Genomic DNA, 25,883 nt, shown 5'->3' on the forward strand with positions numbered 1-25,883 from the left:
ATAGAGAACAGAATCAAAGACATGATTACAGAGAGTACATCAAAGTGAAGACATTAATATTTGATAATACATATATTGACAATATAGAGAAAAACCCTGTCAAGTACCCAAGGATCACTTCTTACAGACTACACAAGGATTTCTCAATAAGAACTATGGATGGCAAATTATGGACTAGTTTTTCCCCACCTGACAAAACATTGATGTTCTGTAAAATCTTACAAAACATTCTTAAAATATCAAATTGTTGTCTGTTTGAACAATGGCATTTCACACTTTTTTAATCATTTTTTCTTTTGTGACTAAATAGTTTGCAATCACTCACATGTGGCTCAGTCATATTTTTCTCCTGTGTGCAGTTCAAAATGTTTTATATTTAGGGATATTCTGTTCAAATTTTTCCTCTCCAGACCGGAGTCATTTGATCGTGATACTTGTATTTTTTATTTTTTCGATAATATACTTACACTGCAAGTACATTAAAATCAATCCAGTGTGTACATTTGACAACTGAACAGCTCCACTGTGCATTAAGAACAAAAAGAACCTTCAATCCAAACTGCTATGAATGTTTTTTTTATTTGGATTATTACAAAGCAAACCAGTTTTTTTTTTTTTTTTTTAAATGGCTCACAATTCCACTTATTGTAGCACTGTAGTAGTAAAACGGGAAAACAGTAATGTTTTATTGATGTATTCACATCAACACTTTACCCATGTGGCATTTGACCTTTGCCCTTCTGGCTACAGGCCTGTACAGCGCCTGTTAGGAAGAACACACAGATGAGATGACGAGAAAAACGTGTGCACTCATATGGGAAGTGCTACCCGATTGGCTGGTATGAAGTGTACCACGTGCACCATCCATCAGAATCAGACTTATTGTATGTTTGAATTGGATCAGAGCATGAATATGCTTTTAAACGTGCACCACTGCACTGCTAATGAATGAGTAGCGAGCACTGATAATCAGGAGTTTTCACTTTTGCCGACCACTCGAACCCAGAAGGTGTCATCACGTTGCCTCCTCTTACACGGTTGTCGTGATCCTCCACACTGCCTTTGCCTCCTTCTCAGAGCTGGAGGAGTTGCTGCAGGCCGTGAGGTGCGCGCAGCGCTGTCTGACTGACGACCAGAGCCAGCACGATGTGGAGGTGCTGCTGCAGCTCCTAACCAAGGAAGACTTCCAGAACGCCTACGCCGTCTACAGTGCCGTGTCCCAGCAGATGAGCAGAGTCAGCCCTACGTCACCCCTCACAGTGCAGGCACAGGACCTCTGCCAGGAGGTATGCACCATGCACTCAGAGGGTTCACGCAAAAGAGAACGACGACTTCTATCAAATCATTTTACACCCAGCTGCTGGGTTCAGCTTGCCGTTCCGGTTCACTCACCTGAATTGTAGATCTAAAGCTTTTTGAAGACTCCCAATTATCTGAAAGATGCTGCTGATCATTGTTCATGTGTTCCGTCCGGTCCATAAGTATTTGGACAGTGACACCGTTTTTGTGATGTTGCCTCTGACCACCGTGAGAGTGTTGAAGTGTTCTTGTGTGCAGGTTGTCTGCTTTAATTATTGGGCTTTAACAAAAACATGGCATTACCCATTTAGGATTTAAAGTTATTTGTATACATTATCCTGGAAAAACTAAATGTAAGCATTTTTTATTATTATTATTATTATTTTATTTATTTACCAGTGTTTGCTTGCTTGCAGGATAACCCAAAAGCAACAAACGGATCTTAATGAAATTCGGTGAGCAGATAAATAATGTTTCTGGAAACAAAAGATTAGTTTCATTTAGATAGACGCCCTCAGGGAAATTGAGGTTTCAGCAGCATTGTATAGCAGCACACAGGGTAAGAAGCACACAGAGCATCAAAAGTGAAAGTTAAAAAACAATTTGCAAATACTACTCACTACTGTTTTACTGGCTACTGCTGTTCCTCTCCTTCCTGTCCTCTGTCTTCCTGTTACTCCTCCTCTTCTTGAGTGAGGAGTAATTCAGTTTTCAGAAAGTTGTGAGAGGATGTTGATGAAATTTGGTGAGCAAATGGATAAATGTCCTAGAAAATGCTGGATTTTATTTTGAATTTGTTACAAAGCCTAGTTTGGAGACACGATCCAGAAGAAGCCTTTAGCAGTGTGTGGCCTTGGGGATTTATGCCTCCTAGTTTTGCTGTTAGCGTGGTGCATGGGGGTGTTGCTGGCTCTTGCTTTGGTGGGCGGTCCCAAGTGAGGCATTGGCTCTAGCTCTGTGGGGTTTTGGGTTCTGTTTGGCCTTGGGACTGAGGGTTGGGTTCTATGTCTCATGGTCACAGGGCAGCCTCACACTCATGAGCAAGGAATTTGGACGCATTATCTGGTTGGGTGGCTGGTCTACAGTTCTCAAGGTTGCTTCTCGTCTACTGGCAGTGCAGGATGATGATCCTGTCTTAAAGGGAGATCATTTTTTTATGCATCATATTCTTCCATATGTGGAGTTGTTGATTAATTTATAAATTGAAGTATTTCATCACAAAGGATTTATTACCAGTTTAACACTGGTCAGAAGTGGGAGGGTGGTATCATTTTGTACATGGTCACAGATCAGTTTTCTGTTGCTCTGATGGCTGTGTATGAGGTGTCGTCCATCTTCCTTTGACAGAACAGTCTGCTGGCTCCAGTCTCGTCAGATGTCACTTTAAGACGGGGGGGGGCGTGGGTGACACGTTCGAACACACATTATGTGCATTCACCCACCAGGTGCACCTTCTGAAGCACTGAGCAATACGTCGAGCTGCAGTGACAGTGGCTCAGATTGGCCTTTGAGTCAAACTAATCTCTCAGAAGCCCCTGGGCTTGCTGAACGGTGCAGTGCACAGCGGGGAGGAGGCCAGGATCCAGACGGCCAGAAAAAGAAACTCCAGCAGCTTTTACAGCAGCATGGCACGAGGTGCAGCGTCGCTGGGGGAGGGAGGGGAAAGTGCGTCAGCTCGTCAGTCAGAGCTTCGATTAGTGCAACAGAAGCTTCAGACGGATGAGGCAGAAAGATGACTTAAAAAACCCAACAATCACAGTTTAATAAACGGAATAAACAACCCATGACTTGCTAAAGGGCACTCAAACCCTGCAGCGAGAGTGTTGAGATAAGTGATTAGTGATAATCATTTCTGAGTTGACTTTTTACAGTGATCAAGGTGAGATCAGTCAGCATCTTTGACAAATGTGGAGGTTTTAATCAACGGGTTTGATTGACGTCTGAGTTAACAACAATAATGTCATTAATTATCAGCAGCTGAGGGCACAAAAAGCCTGTACGTTAAGTTTCTTTGTGCTGACGTGACTGAACCCAACCGAGTATCATTTAGAAATATTTGTCTGAACCTGACCCAACCTGCCGGGCCCAGATCGGGTATCCGCGCTCTAATTTGCAAGAACATGCAGTCATTTTGACAACCTCTCTGTCCTCCTCTGTCAAAATGCACTGCAGATTCTGGACCGATTCTGTGTATGTGAGAGAAATCAGTTCTTCTTCACTGCCGGACACAGTCCAGGATGTCACAGGCCGTCCACCACGAAAGTACAAACACTTTGTGAGCCGTCAACTTCAGTTTAATCTGATCTAAATCATCATCATCAACCATATGCTTTCTGCTATTTTGAGCTGTCGTAACCAAGATCCCACAATGCAGCAGGCAAATCAAGATGTGCAAATCACTCTATGCCAGTTTAGTTTCTTTGTACACTTTAATTCTTCCAGGGAGGTTTTCCTTAACACTTGCTCAGGTTGTGGGTAAGGTTAGACCTTAGCCTTGTCAAGTGCTTTGGGGCAGTTGTCTTGTGATTTGCACTATATAAATAAATTGAGTTGAATTAAATTATTTTAATTCCAGTTGTAATGGTGGTACTTGGAAAACCAAATATTTTCTAAGATGGTACTTATTGTAAATAAAAATAAATAAATAAGCACCACTGTATTAAGACATATGAAACTTAGGGGCATTTTTAGCACACATACCCAGCAGACAAATGAAGGTTGTTCAAAAAGTATGAATTAAATTATCCTGTTAAATCTACCTCAAAATCAAATCAGCTCAGTCTTGAGCCAAGGCCTTCTTCTCCATCGAATTTCATTTAAATACGTTTATGTGTTTTTAAGATATCTTGCTAAAAGTCAGACAGATGAGCAGTTTTGCTTTCTAACTAGAAGTGCACTAACCAACCTGCACTTTGGAAGCAGTTTAGTTATACAACCCCTGGCAAAAATTATGGAATCACCGGCCTTGGAGGATGTTCATTCAGTTTAATTTTGTAGAAAAAAGCAGATCACAGACATGACACAAAACTAAAGTAATTTCAAATGGCAACTTTCTGGCTTTAAGAAACACTGTAAGAAATCAGGAAAAAAAAAATTGTGGCAGTCAGTAACGGTTACTTTTTTAGACCAAGCAGCGGGAAAAAAATATGGAATCACTCAATTTTGAGGAATAAATTATGGAATCACCCTGTAAATTTTCATCCCCAAAACTAACACCTGCATCAAATCAGATCTGCTTGTTAGTCTGCATCTAAAAAGGAGTGATCACACCTTGGAGAGCTGTTGCACCAAGTGGACTGACATGAATCATGGCTCCAACACGAGAGATGTCAATTGAAACAAAGGAGAGGATTATCAAACTCTTAAAAGAGGGTAAATCATCACGCAATGTTGCAGAAGATGTTGGTTGTTCACAGTCAGCCGTGTCTAAACTCTGGACCAAATACAAACAACATGGGAAGGTTGTTAAAGGCAAACATACTGGTAGACCAAAGAAGACATCAAAGCGTCAAGACAGAAAACTTAAAGCAATATGTCTCAAAAATTGAAAATGCACAACAAACAAATGAGGAACGAATGGGAGGAAACTGGAGTCAATGTCTGTGGCCGAACTGTAAGAAACAGCCTAAAGGAAATGGGATTTACATACAGAAAAGCTAAACGAAAGCCATCATTAACACCTAAACAGAAAAAAACAAGGTTACAATGGGCTAAGGAAAAGCAGTCGTGGACTGTGGATGACTGGATGAAAGTCATAGTCAGTGATGAATCTCGAATCTGCATTGGGCAAGGTGATGATGCTGGAACTTTTGTTTGGTGCCGTTCCAGTGAGATTTATAAAGATGACTGCCTGAAGAGAACATGTAAATTTCCACAGTCATTGATGATATGAGGCTGCATGTCAGGTAAAGGCACTGGGGAGATGGCTGTCATTACATCATCAATAAATACACAAGTTTACGTTGATATTTTGGACACTTTTCTTAACCCATCAATTGAAAGGATGTTTGGGGATGATATCATTTTTCAAGATGATAGTGCATCTTGCCATAGAGCAAAAACTATGAAAACATTCCTTGCAAAAAGACACATAGGGTCAATGTCATTGCCTGCAAATAGTCCGGATCTTAATCCAGTTGAAAATCTTTGGTGGAAGTTGAAGAAAATGGTCCATGACAAGGCTCCAACCTGCAAAGCTGATCTGGCAACAGCAATCAGAGAAATTTGGAGCCAGATTGATGAAGAGCACTGTTTGTCACTCATTAAGTCCATGCCTCAGAGACTGCAAGCTGTTATAAAAGCCAGAGGTGGTGCAACAAAATACTAGTGATGTGTTGGAGCATTCTTTTGTTTTTCATGATTCCATAATTTATTCCTCAGAATTCAGTGATTCCATATTTTTTCCCTCTGCTTGGTCTAAAAAAGTAACCGTTACTGACTGCCACAATTTTTTTTTTCCTGATTTCTTATAGTGTTTCTTAAAGCCAGAAAGTTGCCATTTGAAATGACTTTAGTTTTGTGTCATGTTTGTGATCTGCTTTTTTTCTACAAAATTAAACATCTGAATGAGCATCCTCCGAGGCCAGTGATTCCATAATTTTTGCCAGGGGTTGTAATACAATCTTATTTTTGCTAAAAAATGAAGAACAAATGCCTGCTGTGAGTAGTCCCAAGAATACAGCGGGGTGAGTCACCAACTGCCAGATGTGGGGTAACGTTCCACCAGGTATAGTTAATAAAGCCAGTGCTGTATGGTAGAGACAAATTAAACTGTAACCAGCTCATTTTTATAAAGTCACTATTTATGGTGTTTCCGTTCAGGTGCAGAAGATGCTGCAGTCGAGCCAGCAGCAGGAGGGTTTGGAACTCAGGGTTCTTCTCACCAGTCCTCATCTCCAGGTCAGCTGTGACATCACCATAATCTCACACTGAATCCCACCCAGCACCTTGTTGGTTTAATGGTTTTGAGTAGTCGCTGAAATGTTGTAAGTGTGATACCTACACTGGAAGAACAGATTGGAGTGAAGTGTGGTATCGTTTACATTTGTACTTGAAGAGATTCAATATCTTTTTGGTTTGGCATCTCTCTCACTCTGGTCTGATTGTACCAACACTGGTTCCAACAGAAGCCCCGTTACTAAATAATCCACACTGTGGCTTTCTTAACCCTCAAGCGACCGAGTGGGGTCACTTATGCATGTATTTTTGTGCACCATTTTTCTAATTTGAATCGCTAAAAAGTTTCCCACCATGAATTTGTCAGTCTATTTGTCCTGCATTTGTTCATAGAATTTTGCAAGGCTCAGCCGATGTGTGGGACAAGTACAATCCAAACTTGTGCTGGGTCACTTATGACACCCTGGGAAGATCTATGAGATTTTCAACATTATAGCTTCAGATGGTATTGTAATTTGCCAACTCTAATCGTTATATTTTACTGTTTTGCAAGGAAGCCTGGCCAACAGACCTAGAATAGCAAGATTTACAGCTGCACAATGAGACTGATTCTTGATGCCCAGAGTGAGGATGAAAATAGCTCATGATTGTCACAAAGGATGACTGATGGCTTCATTGAGATTTGTGTTAAAGTATTGTCACCAATTCTTCTATATTTGATGCTATAATTATCCTATCATATTAATCGCTGAAACATGGTGTCTAACCAGATCCTTACTCTGGATGGCATTACCCTGACCTCTAGTAATACTGTGAGAAATCTTGGAGTCATTTTTGATCAGGATATGTCCTTCAATGTGCATATTAAGCAAATATGTAGGACTGCTTTTTTGCATTTGCGCAATATCTCTAAAATTAGAAAGGTCTTGTCTCAGAGTGATGCTGAAAAACTAATTCATGCATTTATTTCCTCTAGGCTGGACTGTTGTAATTCATTATTATCAGGTTGTCCTAAAAGTTCCCTGAAAAGCCTTCTGTTAATTCAAAATGCTGCAGCTAGAGTACTGATGGGGACTAGAAGGAGAGAGCATATTTCACCCATATTGGCCTCTCTTCATTGGCTTCCTGTTAATTCTGGAATAGAATTTAAAATTCTTCTTCTTACTTATAAGGTTTTGAATAATCAGGTCCCATCTTATCTTGGGGACCTCATAAAACCATATTACCCCAATAGAGCGCTTCGCTCTCAGACTGCAGGCTTACTTGTAGTTCCTAGGGTTTTTAAGAGTAGAATGGGAGGCAGAGCCTTCAGCTTTCAGGCTCCTCTCCTGTGGAACCAGCTCCCAATTCAGATCAGGGAGACAGACACCCTCTCTACTTTTAAGATTAGGCTTAAAACTTTCCTTTTTGCTAAAGCTTATAGTTAGGGCTGGATCAGGTGACCCTGAACCATCCCTTAGTTATGCTGCTATAGACTTAGACTGCTGGGGGGTTCCAATGATGCACTGAGTGTTTCTTTCTCTTTTTGCTCTGTATGCACCACTCTGCATTTAATCATTAGTGATTGATCTCTGCTCCCCTCCACAGTATGTCTTTTTCCTGATTCTCTCCCCTCAGCCCCAACCAGTCCCAGCAGAAGACTGCCCCTCCCTGAGCCTGGTTCTGCTGGAGGTTTCTTCCTGTTAAAAGGGAGTTTTTCCTTCCCACTGTCACCAAGTGCTTGCTCACAGGGGGTCGTTTTGACCGTTGGGGTTTTTCTGTAATTATTGTATGGCTTTTGCCTTACAATATAAAGCGCCTTGGGGCAACTGTTTGTTGTGATTTGGCGCTATATAAATAAAATTGATTTGATTTGATCATTAAAATAGCTTGGGCACTTGAGGGTTAAATCACAACTCAGTGTCATAAAAAATATAAGTACTGCGTTTTATGACGGCAACAGACCTCATGTTGGGAGGTAATCGCTGTTACGCTCAAAAAAGCACCTCAAGACACAAAAAAGTACAATTTTGAAATTTTATTGCCAACATGTACATTGAGGATTATTCTTTACTAATGTTTTTATGACTAAATTCCATATGTTGGTTTTGGGGTTTGTGAAGAGTTCATTTTAAACATGCCTTTGTCACAGTATTTTGCGTTTTTATCGGTTTGGAGGATAAACTTTCCCTTTGTTGGTTTCATTTTGTTGGATTTTTTGTTTGCTGCTGCCTGCAGGGAAAATCTGCTTAATCACCGACTTGTTTGAATTGACACAAAATGTTCCATTTCTTGCCACAGATGAACCATATACTTACGGATTATTTATCATCAAACTTCTACGCTGGCGTTTAGACGGTAAATTGAGAAGCTACAACCACATTCCACGCCGCAGTCGTACAAACTGGTAGTTAGTTAGTTCCGAGGATGTTGGCAGACATGATGACGTGAAGACACACTTGGCAGAAACTGATCTTACACGACTGACGGCTCACAGTTTAAATTAGAAAAGAGGGAGATCGGGGTGAGTGAATGCATTAGAAGAAGGTTAGACGGTGCGTTTACAGATCGTTGGAATTGGGCAGCGCAGTCTCATTTGAGGACAAGTGCCAAAGGGGTAAAAAATGGTGTAATTTCTCTACTTTCAGGGACAAAAACACAGCATTTTCTTCGAGTTTTTGGGCAAATTACACGCAAACAAAGTGAAAATGCAAAGAAAAAGTGACGATATGGTGGAAAGTGGACATGTGTTGTGGTTTGTTTATGACTCGAAACACGAACATGCCGAGGCGGTTTTGCAGGTGAGAGAACGTAGTTACTCTGGTTAGCTGTGTAGGCTAACACTTACCAACACAACGTCTCCCATCTGCCTCATCTTCTCCACTATGAACCGAAAAACAAAAAACACTTCTCGCGACTGCTTCGGTGACTGCTGCCGCAAGCAAAGCAGTCCACCGTTTTCCCGTGTGTTATGCTGTGTGTATATATTGCACAACGGGAGCGGAGGTCCCCATAAGTGGTCAAATCCCGCAATATCACTCAGGGTTCAGACAAGACTGCACATAATAATGTCATAATAACAAGACTGCGCATAATAATGTTGTCAGTCCCAGTTGGAGTAATTTTTTTTTTGCCACCGCAGACGTTCTGTGAATTCTGTATGATTGTCTTCAGTACAGTAGCACCTCAGATTTAATTTACTGTAGTAGTGCAATATTAAGGTTGACAGTCTTGACCTGGGAGTGTTGGGATCGGTCGAGAATTGATGATTGTGTCAAGTACCAATCCTCAGTTGGGCCACCAGTCCCTCCGCTGAGTTGGATGTGTGTTACCAGCGGCTGTGACCTGCTGAGCGGGAGTGGATTATCTCTGATCACTCACTCTGTGGCGTGTACAAGAAACAACCTTTCACCCACCATTTGCAGGGTCAGGTACATGGTGAAGTCTACATATGTGGACAGGTGAGAACCAGTCCTTCCACATTTCTTGCTTCGGAGTTTTCCTGGACTCTTGTTTCTTCACAAGCAGGAAAGTCAGACGGGTTTGATTGATGGTGGCAGATACTCACTTCTAAGCGCAGCCAGAGATTAAGATGGATTGTGTGTATGCCAGCGTTACACCCAGCCTCTGTTCTGTCAGGTCCACTCCACTGGAGGATAGTCACGTGGAGTGACGCTTATTAATTGAACTGATTATATTGTTGTTATTTATGTATCTTCTGAGGTGTGTTTACTGATTGAGCTGAGGTTGGATATTTGATGACAGTTGCAAGTGTTTCAGCAAGCGATCTGGAAATATGTTTGGTATTACTTGACTGTTCTAATCATATTACGCCTGCCAGTGCAGATAATAATGTGCAGTAAACCGTGCACAAGGTAGCAGAAGCTGCACTGCTGCATAATTTATCCTTTCTTGACCGTGCAAATCATCAATGCATTAGGGATAAAAATGTGGGCAGATCTTTGCCTCATGCTGCCTGCTGCATAATGCTTGCCGGTCTGTTTCTATTCTTTCGTCAGTTTACATATGTTTTTTGTTTGTTCATGACAGGCACTCATGCAGGCTCATGACAATGTGGCAGTGCAGGAAATGGCAGAGGCGGTAAATGTGACCCATTACCTCGGCGAGACGGTTAAACTGGTGCGGCTGGAGAAAGCTCGTGATACTCCACTGGTATTCCACCTTTGTTTGTTTGTTTGTTTTTGTTTTTCTCTGATGCATGTCTATTGGATGATATGAGGGGTTATTGAGAAGTTTTGAGCCTGAGCCAGGAACACTAAGGCATGGTTCTCCATCTTTTGCATTCTGAGAAGCCGGCATTTCTCGATAATGTGTGAAGTTTTGACTCGCACTGAAGTCTTGACAATGTTAAGAAATCTACTATTGGACCTGTTGATATTGTTTTTAACCTCTCAAGTGTTCCTGTGACCAATCTCAAGTCTCATGCCAACCTTTAAACTTTTGACAGTTTGAAGACACTAAAATAGCAGCAAAACGGCTTTCCTCAACCAATGCATGATGCTAAAATTGAGTACATTAGATCAATTTGGGGGTCTTTGTAACAATGACATCGTTTTTGTTACTTTAAAATTGATTTCTGATTCACATCGGTTAACCGACAGCCCCACTGAGCAGCAAAGTGTCTGTCAGTAGTCTGAGTTCATGATGTAATAACATCATTTCTGGAGATTGTTGTGGTTTCACCTCTGGCGTGTTGTATTTTATGCGACATGTCAATTATACAGTCTGTCCCATGTCACAAGGTCATATATGTCAACTATATGAACTGTGTATGTGTGCACACCAGGGTGCAACAGTACGTAATGACATAGACAGCGTGATCGTGAGTCGTGTGGTGAAAGGCGGGATGGCGGAGCGGAGCGGCCTCCTAAGCGAGGGAGACGAGATCGTGGAGATCAACGGAATTCCAATTCGGGGAAAACACATCAATGAAGTCCATGATTTACTGGTAAGAATCATTAAGTGTTAAGAGGTACGTGATAACAGTCAGAGTTACAGTTTGTGGAACATTTGATTTAGTCATTCATGAAAAATAGCTCAGTATTTCCCAATTAGAATTGGTTGTCTTCATGAATTACAGGTCATTTAGGCGTCTTTGTAGTTTTTAGACTCCGCGTTCAAAGTTGGTCATGTTTGCGGACATGTTTCCTTCAAACATATTTGATTGAAATTTAATCAGAGGATGGAGTGCAAAAACTTTTAAAATATGACGGGAGAGGAAGGAGTGAAAACGTAAAAGCGACAAGTGACAGCCATTGCGGTCTCTGTCGTTTAGCAGGTGCACGTCAGGCGCCAGAGAGGGTTCGCAGCCACGCAGAGGGCTGTGATCTAAAGCGGTTGTCTTTGGTTCTCCGTACCCAGAGATATGTGTGAAACTTAACATCATATTACAGTGCAAGCAGTATTTTGTCAACAATCGCCTTGAATAAAGGTCTGCCTCATATAGGCGCCAAGTCTGAGCACTGTTTGAAAAAATGAACACCCAGTCTTTTAATCATGCAAATACGGTCCCACTTTCCTCCAGTCAGTGAGTGTCAGTGCTGAACTTCCTTTATATCTCTGTTGGGGCTGGATACGTCCAGACTGCTCTGTCCGGTACATGCGAGGGGTTTTTAATTAAATACATTGCGATGGGGTGGGACATTTTGTCCAATACGAGTGAAAATCCGTTAGACAATATCTGGTGTGTATATATGGTGTTTATTACATGTAAAATGATAAAAGCTTTGGGACTTTTGCTTTTGTCCAGTTTATACAATGACGGTTTAGGTGAGTTTTACTGTATAACCAAGAACCAACCAACCTATGTCATGCTGCCGTCATGCTACCTTTGCACAGATTCGTAGTCACCGTGTCGCATCACTCAGCAGTTGCATAAAATTAACTTCAGTCCATTTTGGCCACACCTGGCTAACGACATATCAACCACTTGTTTCTTGCCTCAAAATACAGCCACTGTGATTGAGAAAGGATGGCAGCTGGTCGCTTTGCCTCTGTCTCTTGTACAGGGATTAAAGTTCTCTGTCTCTACAGTGGATATCCATCAATTGGGTTGCCAAAAGGCATATTTCACGCTGACACCGTCCTGATGAAAAATCAAGGCTGGACACAAGATGTAACATTTACTGCATTCAAAAATCAATTTTTACAATAACATCTCTGTTTTTGTTTTGTTTGTTTTTTTGTCTCCCGGTAGTGAGTCCTGTGTCTGTTTGTCTGTGTCCTCTCTGCAAGAGGGGGGAAGGGGCGGCGTGTTCGAGTGTATCACAGAGCACTGATGACTGACGCAAAGTTTTCCAAACACATTTTTACACTGTTCTTTTCTTTCAAATTCTGCTTTGAGTGTCTCTGTGAGTGTCCTTGCTGTGGTTAAACTAACACACAGCTGCAGACCCGTGATACGTTAAGAACAAACAGTAATGCTTTTTTTTTTCCCCCACAAAATGTGCCTAAAATCTATTTCTGAGGACTACGTAGCATAAAATGTGCTCATAAAACCTTCTGACCTCTCAATCAGGTCACACTTTACACATAAATACACAAATTCGTGACTGTTCCTGCTCAGAGACTGCAAACTAGGGGCGCATCCAGATGGAAGGGAGGGTGTTGTGGCTGTCCTGTCCTGTCACACCAACCACCTTCTCCCTATATACCCTGGGTCTCTCCTCTGCACATGTCTAAACCATCTCAGTCTCACCTCTCTAACTTTGTCTCCAAACCATCCCACCTGAGCTGTCCCTCTGATATGTTCATTCCTCATCCTGTCCATCCTCGTCTCTCCCAAAGAGAATCACAGCATCTTCAGCTCTACCACCTCCACCTCTGCCTCCTGTTTTTTGTTATTGCCACTGTCTCTAAGCTCTACAACAGCTGGTCTCACTACTGTCTTGTAAACTTTCCCCTTTACTGTTGCAGATATTCTTTGATTATCTATCGTCCACCTGGTCGTTACTGTGAGTTTCTCTGTGAATTTTCAGACCTTTTGTCTGACTTAGTGCTTAGCTCAGATAAGATAATTATAGTGGGCGATTTTAACATCCACACAGATGCTGAGAATGACAGCCTCAGCACTGCATTTAATCTATTATTAGACTCAATTGGCTTTGCTCAAAATGTAAATGAGTCCACCCACCACTTTAATCATATCTTAGATCTTGTTCTGACTTATGGTATGGAAATTGAAGACTTAACAGTATTCCCTGAAAACTCCCTTCTGGCTTAAAACTTTCCTTTTTGCTAAAGCTTATAGTTAGGGCTGGATCAGGTGACCCTGAACCATCCCTTAGTTATGCTGCTATAGACGTAGACTGCTGGGGGGTTCCCATGATGCACTGTTTCTTTTTCTTTTTGCTCTGTATGCACCACTCTGCATTTAATCATTAGTGATCGATCTCTGCTCCCCTCCACAGCATGTCTTTTTCCTGGTTCTCTCCCTCAGCCCCAACCAGTCCCAGCAGAAGACTGCCCCTCCCTGAGCCTGGTTCTGCTGGAGGTTTCTTCCTGTTAAAAGGGAGTTTTTCCTTCCCACTGTAGCCAAGTGCTTGCTCACAGGGGGTCGTTTTGACCGTTGGGGTTTTACATAATTATTGTATGGCCTTGCCTTACAATATGAAGCGCCTTGGGGCAACTGTTTGTTGTGATTTGGCGCTATATAAAAAAAATTGATTGATTGATTGATTGTCTGATCATTTCTTAATAACATTTACATTTACTCTGATGGACTACCCAGCAGTGGGGAATAAGTTTCATTACACTAGAAGTCTTTCAGAAAGCACTGTAACTAGGTTTAAGGATATGATTCCTTCTTTATGTAATGTATATAATGCCATATATCAACACAGTGCAGGGTAGCTACCTAAACTCTGTAAGTGAGATAGAGTATCTCGTCAGTAGTTTTACATCCTCATTGAAGACAACTTTGGATGCTGTAGCTCCTCTGAAAAAGAGAGCTTTAAATCAGAAGTGCCTGACTCTGTGGTATAACTCACAAACTCGCAGCTTAAATCACTCAATTCTGAGGAATTGCCTCTACTGGTGGTTGGCTCTCACTGCGGTATTGTATCACTTCCTGTTCCGGAGCACAGCGGTGTTTTTCTGTATCTGTTAGCTGTTTAATCTGCGCAGTTAGATTGATCTAGTTATCTAGATTACGATTTGTTTCCCAGTGTAATCTTTACGTGCCTTAACTAAAGCACTCCTTCTGCTGAATCACCTCTAAATTATTTACACATTATTCACTTTGCGTGTTTTTAGGAATCTGCTAGCTTAGCGTAGCTACTAGCTCTTAGCCGATTTAGCATGGCGGCTTCTCCTGTCTCTCCCGCACTTTTCTGCTCTGGGTGTGAAATGTTTAGTTATTCCTCGGCCTCCTTTAGCAGTAACGGTACTTGTAATAAGTGTAGCTTATTCGTAGCTTTGGAGGCCAGACTGGGCGAATTGGAGACTCGGCTCCGCACCGTGGAAAATTCCACAGCTAGCCAGGCCCCTGTAGTCGGTGCGGACCAAGGTAGCTTAGCCGCCGTTAGTTACCCCCTGGCAGATCCCGAGCAGCCGGGAAAGCAGGCTGACTGGGTGACTGTGAGGAGGAAGCGTAGTTCTAAACAGAAGCCCCGTGTACACCGCCAACCCGTTCACATCTCTAACCGTTTTTCCCCACTCGACGACACACCCGCCGAGGATCAAACTCTGGTTATTGGCGACTCTGTTTTGCGAAATGTGAAGTTAGCGACACCAGCAACCATAGTCAATTGTCTTCCGGGGGCCAGAGCAGGCGACATTGAAGGAAATTTGAAACTGCTGGCTAAGGCTAAGCGTAAATTTGGTAAGATTGTAATTCACGTCGGCAGTAATGACACCCGGTTACGCCAATCGGAGGTCACTAAAATTAACATTAAATCGGTGTGTAACTTTGCAAAAACAATGTCGGACTCTGTAGTTTTCTCTGGGCCCCTCCCCAATCAGACCGGGAGTGACATGTTTAGCCGCATGTTCTCCTTGAATTGCTGGCTGTCTGAGTGGTGTCCAAAAAATGAGGTGGGCTTCATAGATAATTGGCAAAGCTTCTGGGGAAAACCTGGTCTTGTTAGGAGAGACGGCATCCATCCCACTTTGGATGGAGCAGCTCTCATTTCTAGAAATCTGGCCAATTTTCTTAAATCCTCCAAACCGTGACTATCCAGGGTTGGGACCAGGAAGCAGAGTTGTAGTCTTACACACCTCTCTGCAGCTTCTCTCCCCCTGCCATCCCCTCATTACCCCATCCCCGTAGAGATGGTGCCTGCTCCCAGACTACCAATAACCAGCAAAAATCTATTTAAGCATAAAAATTCAAAAAGAAAAAATAATATAGCACCTTCAACTGCACCACAGACTAAAACAGTTAAATGTGGTCTATTAAACATTAGGTCTCTCTCTTCTAAGTCCCTGTTGGTAAATGATATAATAATTGATCAACATATTGATTTATTCTGCTTTACAGAAACCTGGTTACAGCAGGATGAATATGTTAGTTTAAATGAGTCAACACCCCCGAGTCACACTAACTGTCAGAATGCTCGTAGCACGGGCCGGGGCGGAGGATTAGCAGCAATCTTCCATTCCAGCTTATTAATTAATCAAAAACCCAGACAGACCTTTAATTCATTTGAAAGCTTGACTCTTAGTCTTGTCCATCCAAATTGGAAGTCCCAAAAAACAGTTTTATTTGTTATTATCTATCGTCCACCTGGTCGTTACTGTGAGTTTCTCTGTGAATTTTCAGAACTTTTGTCTGACTTAGTGCTTAGCTCAGATAAGATAATTATAGTGGGCGATTTTAACATCCACACAGATGCTGAGAATGACAGCCTCAACACTGCATTTAATCTATTATTAGACTCTATTGGCTTTGCTCAAAAAGTAAATGAGTCCACCCACCACTTTAATCATGCTGTAGCTCCTCTAAAAAAGAGAGCTTTAAATCAGAAGTGCCTGACTCCGTGGTATAACTCACAAACTCGTAGCTTAAAGCAGATAACCCGTAAGTTGGAGAGGAAATGGCGTCTCACTAATTTAGAAGATCTTCACTTAGCCTGGAAAAAGAGTCTGTTGCGCTATAAAAAAGCCCTCCGTAAAGCTAGGACATCTTACTACTCATCACTAATTGAAGAAAATAAGAACAACCCCAGGTTTCTTTTCAGCACTGTAGCCAGGCTGACAGAGTCAGAGCTCTATTGAGCCGAATATTCCTTTAACTTTAACTAGTAATGACTTTATGACTTTCTTTGCTAATAAAATTTTAACTATTAGAAAAAATTACTCATAACCATCCCAAAGACGTATCATTATCTTTGGCTGCTTTCAGTGATGCCTGTATTTGGTTAGACTCTTTCTCTCCGATTGTTCTGTCTGAGTTATTTTCATTAGTTACTTCATCCAAACCATCAACATGTCTATTAGACCCCATTCCTACCAGGCTGCTCAAGGAAGCCCTACCATTATTTAATGCTTCGATCTTAAATATGATCAATCTATCTTTATTAGTTGGCTATGTACCACAGGCTTTTAAGGTGGCAGTAATTAAACCATTACTTAAAAAGCCATCACTTGACCCAGCTATCTTAGCTAATTATAGGCCAATCTCCAACCTTCCTTTTCTCTCAAAAATTCTTGAAAGGGTAGTTGTAAAACAGCTAACTGATCATCTGCAGAGGACTGGTCTATTTGAAGAGTTTCAGTCAGGTTTTAGAATTCATCATAGTACAGAAACAGCATTAGTGAAGGTTACAAATGATCTTCTTATGGCCTCAGACAGTGGACTCATCTCTGTGCTTGTTCTGTTAGACCTCAGTGCTGCTTTTGATACTGTTGACCATAAAATTTTATTACAGAGATTAGAGCATGCCATAGGTATTAAAGGCACTGCGCTGCGGTGGTTTGATTCATATTTATCTAATAGATTACAATTTGTTCATGTAAATGGGGAATCTTCTTCACAGACTAAGGTTAATTATGGAGTTCCACAAGGTTCTGTGCTAGGACCAATTTTATTCACTTTATACATGCTTCCCTTAGGCAGTATTATTAGACGGCATTGCTTAAATTTTCATTGTTATGCAGATGATACCCAGCTTTATCTATCCATGAAGCCAGAGGACACACACCAATTAGCTAAACTGCAGGATTGTCTTACAGACATAAAGACATGGATGACCTCTAATTTCCTGCTTTTAAACTCAGATAAAACTGAAGTTATTGTACTTGGCCCCACAAATCTTAGAAACATGGTGTCTAACCAGATCCTTACTCTGGATGGCATTACCCTGACCTCTAGTAATACTATGAGAAATCTTGGAATCATTTTTGATCAGGATATGTCATTCAATGCGCATATTAAACAAATATGTAGGACTGCTTTTTTGCATTTACGCAATATCTCTAAAATCAGAAAGGTCTCTGAAAAACTAATTCATGCATTTATTTCCTCTAGGCTGGACTATTGTAATTCATTATTATCAGGTTGTCCTAAAAGTTCCCTGAAAAGCCTTCAGTTAATTCAAAATGCTGCAGCTAGAGTACTGGCAGGGACTAGAAGGAGAGAGCATATCTCACCCATATTGGCCTCTCTTCACTGGCTTCCTGTTAATTCTAGAATAGAATTTAAAATTCTTCTTCTTACTTATAAGGTTTTGAATAGTCAGGTCCCATCTTATCTTAGGGACCTCATAGTACCATATCACCCCAATAGAGCGCTTCGCTCTCAGACTGCAGGCTTACTTGTAGTTCCTAGGGTTTGTAAGAGTAGAATGGGAGGCAGAGCCTTCAGCTTTCAGGCTCCTCTCCTGTGGAACCAGCTCCCAATTCAGATCAGGGAGACAGACACCCTCTCTACTTTTAAGATTAGGCTTAAAACTTTCCTTTTTGCTAAAGCTTATAGTTAGGGCTGGATCAGGTGACCCTGAACCATCCCTTAGTTATGCTGCTATAGACTTAGACTGCTGGGGGGTTCCAATGATGCACTGAGTGTTTCTTTCTCCTTTTGCTCTGTATGCACCACTCTGCATTTAATCATTAGTGATTGATCTCTGCTCCCCTCCACAGCATGTCTTTTTCCTGGTTCTCTCCCTCAGCCCCAACCAGTCCCAGCAGAAGACTGCCCCTCCCTGAGCCTGGTTCTGCTGGAGGTTTCTTCTTGTTAAAAGGGAGTTTTTCCTTCCCACTGTCGCCAAGTGCTTGCTCACAGGGGGTCATTTTGACCGTTGGGGTTTTTACGTAATTATTGTATGGCCTTGCCTTACAATATAAAGCGCCTTGGGGCAACTGTTTGTTGTGATTTGGTGCTATATAAATAAAATTGATTGATTGATTGATGGTCACAGATCACTCCTGTCACCTTTGTTCACCCACTCCACCCTGCCTGCATTCTCTTCTTCACCTCTCTACCACACTCGCCATTACTTTGGACAGCTGATCCCAAGTATTTAAACTCATCTACTTTCACCACTTCTACTCCTTGTAACTGCACTATTCCACTGGACTCCCTCTCATTCACACACACGTACTCAGTCTTGCTACTACTGACTTTCATTCCTCTGCTCTCCAGAGCAAATATTCACATTTCTCAGCTAGACTCAACCTGCTTTCTACTCTCACTGCAGATCACAATGTCATCTGCAACAGTCCATGGAGACTCCTGTCTGATCTCATCAGTCAAGCTGTCCATCATCATTGCAAGCAAGAAAGGACTCAGAGCTGATCCTTGGTGTAATCCCACCTTAATCTTGAATGAATCTGTCATTCCTACTGCGCATCTCACCTCTGTCACACTATTCTTGTACATGCACTACCCTGACATACTTCTCTGCTACTCCAGGCTTCCCCATACAATACCACAACTCTTCTCTTGCCACCCTGTCATTCTCTAAATTCTAAATCCACAAACACACAATGCCTTCTCTACACTTCTCCATTAGTACTCTCAGAGCAAACATTGCATCTGTAGTGCTCTTACTCGGCATGAAACGATATTGCTGCTCACAGATCTTCTTCAGTTTTCTAAGCCTAACTTCTACTACTTTTCCCCATAACTTCATTCATCTTAATGTCTCTGTAATTACTGGAGCTCTGCACATCACCTTTATTCTTAAAAATACAAACCAACACACTTTATCTTCACTCCTCAGGCATGCTCTCAATTTCAAAGATTTTATTAAACAATCTGGTTTGAAACTCCACTGCCATCTCTCCTAAACATTTCCATGCCTCCACTGGAATGTCGATCTGGACCGACTGCCTTTCCACTCTTCATCATCTTAATAGCTGCCTTTACTTCATCCTTACTAATCTCTTGTACTTCCTGATTTACTCTCTCCACATCATTCAGCCTTTTCTCTCCCTCGTGTTCTTTATTCATGAGCTCCTCAGAATATTCTCTCCACCTTCTCAACACACTCTCCTCACTTGTCAGCACTTTACCATCTGTATCCTTTTATCCTTTACCACCCTAACCTGCTGTAAGTCCTTTTCTCCTTCCTTCATGTTCAAGTTCATTTACAGCTCGCTATATGCCTTTTCCTTAGCTTTTACCACTTCTGTTTTCACCATATCCCCTATCTCCTTGTACTCCTGTCTGTCTTCATCACTCCGACTATCCTGATTCTTTTTCACCAACTTTTTTCTCCTTATGCTTTTCTGAATATCTTCATTCCACTGTCCAGATGTCACACACACAGTACTGTCCTAGCTGTCTCCCTCACCACATCTGCAGTACTGTTCCAGTTGTCCAAAACTGCTTCCCCTCCATCCAGTGCCTCTCTCACCTGATCACTGAATTTCACACAACAGTCTTCCTCCTTCAGCTTCCACCATCTGATCCTTTGTTGAGCTTTCACTCTCCTCTTCTTCTTCTTTACTTCTAAAGTCATCCTACAAACCACCATCCTGTGCGGTCTGCCTACACTCTCCCCTGCCGCCACCTTACAGTCTCTAATTTCTTTTAGCTTGCATCTCCTACAGAGAATGTAGTCCACCTGTGTGCACCTTCCTCCACTCTTATACACTCAACAAAAATATAAACGCAACACTTTTGGTTTTGCTCCCATTTTGTATGAGATGAACTCAAAGATCTAAAACTTTTTCCAAATACACAATATCACCATTTCCCTCAAATATTGTTCACAAACCAGTCTAAATCTGTGATAGTGAGCACTTCTCCTTTGCTGAGATAATCCATCCCACCTCACAGGTGTGCCATATCAAGATGCTGATTAGACACCATGATTAGTGCACAGGTGTGCTTTAGACTGCCCACAATAAAAGGCCACTCTAAAAGGTGCAGTTTTGTTTTATTGGGGGGGATACCAGTCAGTATCTGGTGTGACCACCATTTGCCTCATGCAGTGCAACACATCTCCTTCGCATAGAGTTGATCAGGTTGTCAATTGTGGCCTGTGGAATGTTGGTCCTCTCCTCTTCAATGGCTGTGTGAAGTTGCTGGATATTGGCAGGAACTGGTACACGCTGTCGTATACGCCGGTCCAGAGCATCCCAAACATGCTCAATGGGTGACATGTCCGGGGAGTATGCCGGCCATGCAAGAACTGGGACATTTTCAGCTTCCAAGAATTGTGTACAGATCCTTGCAACATGGGGCCGTGCATTATCCTGCTGCAACATGAGGTGATGTTCTTCGATGTATGGCTGGTCTCAGACGATCTTGGAGGTGAACATGCTGGATGTGGAGGTCCTGGGCTGGTGTGGTTACACGTGGTCTGCGGTTGTGAGGCTGGTTGGATGTACTGCCAAATTCTCTGAAACGCCTTTGGAGACGGCTTATGGTAGAGAAATGAACATTCAATACACGAGCAACAGCTCTGGTTGACATTCCTGCTGTCAGCATGCCAATTGCACGCTCCCTCAAATCTTGCGACATCTGTGGCATTGTGCTGTGTGATAAAACTGCACCTTTCAGAGTGGCCTTTTATTGTGGGCAGTCTAAGGCACACCTGTGCACTAATCATGGTGTCTAATCAGCATCTTGATATGGCACACCTGTGAGGTGGGATGGATTATCTCAGCAAAAGAGAAGTGCTCACTATCACAGATTTAGACTGGTTTGTGAACAATATTTGAGGGAAATGGTGATATTGTGTATTTGGAAAAAGTTTTAGATCTTTGAGTTCATCTCATACAAAAGGGGAGCAAAACCAAAAGTGTTGCGTTTATATTTTTGTTGAGTATATGTCACCCTAGGCTCCTCTCTTTTCTTAAAGTAGATATTCACCACAGCCATTTCCATTCTTTTTGCAAAATCAACTACCATCTGCGCTTCCACATTCCTGTTCTTGATACCATATGATGGCCATTACTTCCTCATCACCTCTCTTCCCTTTGTCAACATGCCCATTGAAGTCTGCTCCTATCACCACTTTTTCATGCTTGGGTCCACTGTTCACCACCTCATCTAACTCACTCCAGAAATCTTTCCCCTTTGTCTCAAAACCTACCTGTGGGGTATATGCACTGATGATATTCATCATCACCCCTTCAATTTCCAACTTCACACTCATCACCCTGTCAGACACTCACTTAACTTCCAACACTCTTGACATATTCTTCCTTTAAAGTGACTCTAACACCATTTCTCTTCCTATCCACACCATGATACAACAACTTGAACCCACCACCAATGCTCCTGCTCTTACTTTCCTTCCACTTGGTCTCTTGCAAACACAATATGTCTACTTTTCTCCCCTAAATCATGCCAGTCAGCTCACTCCCTTTATCAGTCATACTGCCAACATTCAAAGTCCCGACTCTCACTTCCACCCTTCTAGTTTTCCTTGCTCACTACATCACGTAATACAACATGAAATATACAGCAGAACAGGAAAAGTAAAACCATAAGAAAACAGCTGGTATAAAATGTGAGTGGGATACCAAAGGGATTTGTTTGTATTGCAAATTAGTGATGGATCATTAATAAATTAGTGATTGAGTGTATGAAAAGGACCACATCACATGCTGAGTTGTCACCTGCTGTACGGTATAGGAATGTACATCTGTATCAAATTATGAGATTATTGCTTTGTTTAGAAATTAACTCTTGGTCAAGTTTAATATATTGTTTTCATGTTATTTGTCAGCAACACATGCAGGGAACGCTGACCTTCCTCCTCATCCCCAGTTGTCAGGTCAAACCTGCTCCACACAGACAGACTGTGGTAAGTCTCTACTTACACGTCTGCCAAAATGCCTGTGTTCACACCCATGATGTGCTGATATTTGTCTTCAGATGCACGTGCGAGCTTGCTTTGACTATGATCCCTCTGATGACCCCTTTGTGCCGTGTCGGGAGCTGGGCCTGTCCTTCCGGAAGGGAGACATTCTCCACATCATCAGCCAAGATGACCCCAACTGGTGGCAAGCCTACAGGGATGGAGACGAAGACAATCAGCCATTCGCGGGGCTCGTTCCAGGTAAGGATTGGTGATAAATAACAGTTAAGACAAGTATAACTGCAAGGACTCGCCCAGTGGGGGACTTATCCTGGCCTCGGGTGATCAATCAGGAAATGACACAGAGTCGGCATGTAGCAGAGATTAAACCACAGCTGACAATTATGTGTGTTTTCTCTGAGCTCCAACCCATCTGTTTTTGTTTCTCTGTATGTTTTCCAAATGTACAGAGAAACTGTGTTCCCACTGTGACAAAACTGTCACAGTGGGAACACAGTGCGAGCAGCTGGAGCATGTGGAACCAGATCGCACAGCTGCTGTGGAAAAAAATAAAAATACATGCCACCCACGGGATTCAAACCTGTAATTTACAAAAGCTCTTATTGCCAGCCAGAAACGTTACCATTGCGCTACCACTTGCTATCCTATAAAAGGTGTGTAAAATGCCTGAAATCAACAAGGAGATAAACTGATTTAAAACCACACACCATATATAAATGAAACGCACTATAAATAAACACTATATAAATGAAATGAAATTGAAATTGAAAATGTTTTTACCCGTGTGTGTGTGTTTGTCTGTTTGTGAGCAGGACTAGGAAAAAATTGACACTTGGTGGAGAGGTGGGTCAATGACCAAGAAATTTTGGCACAGGTCTCAATCAAAGGCCACCTCAAAGGACTGCAGTCAGGATCAACGATCATGAACACGATTAAAGATGAGTGAAGATTAGTGATCAGGATCGAAAGGCAGTCTGCTTCAGAGATTGGGGCCATGATTAAAGAAAAGTGATTATAATCAAACAGTAGTTGTTAGGATCCAAGGGCAGCAATTGGAATCAAACACCAGGAACGTGACTAAAGTTGTGAGGTCCAGATCAAAGATTAGTAATAAGTAGAGGACCACAATCAGGATTACAGCTCAGGAACATGAAAAAAGGTAAGTAATCAGGATCAAAGGACAACTGTTGGGACCAAAACTGGGAACTTGATTAAAGGCAAGTAATCAGGATCAAAGGGCAGATGTCAGGATGACAGATTAGGACAGTTAGTGAAGATGATTGATCAGAATCAAAGGACAGCAATCAGTATCAAAGATCAGGAACATGATTAAAGATGGGTGATCAGAGTGCAGTAAACAGGATCAGTGATGTGGGATCAGGCTCTCATCTCAGCGATCAGCATCCCATAATTGTAAACCCACAAGTGTACTTTGGTTGTTGAGAATGATCTGGATTTGGACAAAAATGTATTTTGGGATGGGATGATCCACTAGGAGTAGACTAAGGATTGGAAGGATTGGATAGTTTGCATTGTGATTGTTTTGATTTCCTTTTTCTCAGGGAAAAGCTTCCAGCAGCACAGAGAGTTCTTAAAGAAAACGGTGACTGAGAGGAGTCGGGAGCAGCAGGGTAAGAGGAGACAGCTGGAACACAAACAGTGTGACAAGACATCAAACTAAAGCTCCAAATTGTTGTGATAAAGTGAAATAAAACTTGTGATGTCTTGTTGCTCCAGGGAAGCTTTGGTACGTAAAGAAGAGCAAAAAACAGAGGAAGAAGAACGCGTTGAATTTGAACAGCCTCGGTGAGGATCTCATAGCCACGACACAATTTCCAAACATGAAGCATGCGCTGTGCCCCATCATCACCAGCAGGTGGCAAAGTGTCAAAACAATGTCAGCATTAACGCCACACGCTAGCTGGAGGTGAGGCATCTCGTTGCCGTAGATGCAGGTTGTCCAGACGTGACGCGTCAGAGAACAGATTAGACTCCGGAGACATGATCAGATGAGACACCAACAGGTGTCCAGCAGGAGTCTGAATGGCTCGAAGGACCCGAGACCTCACTGGAATTTGTCTGTCTTGAAAGAGCCTGTGAGAACACGCTCCAGACATGTCCCACTGTCCTGTTTAAACAAACACGCCAATTAATAGCTGTAAGTTATGTCAAAAGACGTTAACGTGTCCCAAAATAAGAACTTCACAGGACATCGCTTGCATGTATCAGAACCTGAGATGTCAGAGCTGAATATGTGATAGTTACTGATGGAAATGTTGTGGATCCACTCACTTTACTTATTAATTTACAGATATGTTAAGTGTTGGAGTTGCTGAATAGAAATATGTTACACAGGAAATTAATCCGTCTTCTATCTTTCAGAGGATGAGGACATCCTGACCTACGAGGAGATGTCCCTGTATCATCAGCCTTCCCACCATAAACGCCCCATTGCTTTGGTTGGTCCCACAAACAGCGGCCACGATGATCTGCATAGACGACTTGTCTCCATTGAACCAGAAAAGTTTGCTGTTGCTGTTCCACGTAGGTCCAAGCAAGGAGACACGCCGGTGTTAAATACTCAGCAGTAACACCAAGACGTTTTTAAACGCTGACATGTTGCGCTGTGGCTTCTTATGCTGTGTTCGGGCATCAGACTGTACAATTCCTCACTCGCGGGGAGGAGGAGTAACAGGGAGATGGGGGACGGGAAGGAGAGGAACTTTAGTAGCCAGTGAGCCAATAGCAAGCATTTCTGGTATTTATATTTGTATTTACATTTTGATAATTGTTTTCTACTTCTACTTTTAATACTCTGTGTGCTTCTTACCCTGTGTGCTGCTAGAACATCAGTTTCCATGAGGGAGTCTTCCCAAGGGATTAATAAAATTCTGTCTAATCTAATCTACATAAAATTTATCCTACTGTTTCCGCTAGACTGATTCCAATCCAATGAGTGTATCACACAAACAAATGACTCATTGGGTGAACTCAGTTCAGTTATATGCAGCTGTAGAGGCAAAAATCTCAACCCCTCCCCCCCCCCAATTCTGCTGTAAAGTTGGACATTTTAACATGGGGTTCTATGGGGGATTGACTCTTTTTGAGCCAGCCTCAAGTGGCCATTTGAAGAACTGCAACTTTTGACGCATAAAAAGCACAGTCACAACAGACACATAAAAGATCAGAAAAACAAAAAATTTAAGCATTACCATTTGTCATGAAGTTACATGCTTGTACTTGCATGGTAATTAAAATAAAATAATGATTCACGGCCTGTAAAATGTGCCATTAGACATGTGAAAGTTGTCTCCTGGCTGTCTGATGGACAGCTCATGCTAGATGAAAAATGAAAAAAAATATATATATAAAATTGATTTGATTCGATATGTCGATACCCAGCTCTTTAGACCAGGTCTCTTTAATTTTAATACTGGAGGCTGGTTCACCCTCATCAAAAACATTCACAAACAT

General features: G+C 42.0%; 1 protein-coding gene across 1 annotated transcript in view; it reads left to right on the forward strand.

The window, feature by feature from the left end:
* mpp5b (membrane protein, palmitoylated 5b (MAGUK p55 subfamily member 5)) overlaps nucleotides 1-25,883 on the forward strand; it is a 39,793-nt gene that overhangs the window by 9,429 nt on the left and 4,481 nt on the right. The window contains exons 3-11 of the mRNA XM_034162136.1: nucleotides 1,078-1,286; nucleotides 6,121-6,198; nucleotides 10,225-10,347; nucleotides 10,982-11,143; nucleotides 22,317-22,394; nucleotides 22,466-22,649; nucleotides 23,972-24,040; nucleotides 24,147-24,215; nucleotides 24,792-24,953. Coding sequence (XP_034018027.1) covers nucleotides 1,078-1,286; nucleotides 6,121-6,198; nucleotides 10,225-10,347; nucleotides 10,982-11,143; nucleotides 22,317-22,394; nucleotides 22,466-22,649; nucleotides 23,972-24,040; nucleotides 24,147-24,215; nucleotides 24,792-24,953 — 1,134 coding nt within the window. The remainder of the gene's footprint in view (nucleotides 1-1,077; nucleotides 1,287-6,120; nucleotides 6,199-10,224; nucleotides 10,348-10,981; nucleotides 11,144-22,316; nucleotides 22,395-22,465; nucleotides 22,650-23,971; nucleotides 24,041-24,146; nucleotides 24,216-24,791; nucleotides 24,954-25,883) is intronic.

Source organism: Thalassophryne amazonica, chromosome 21 (genome assembly GCF_902500255.1).
Source record: "Thalassophryne amazonica chromosome 21, fThaAma1.1, whole genome shotgun sequence".
In the NCBI taxonomy this organism is placed as follows: domain Eukaryota; kingdom Metazoa; phylum Chordata; class Actinopteri; order Batrachoidiformes; family Batrachoididae; genus Thalassophryne; species Thalassophryne amazonica.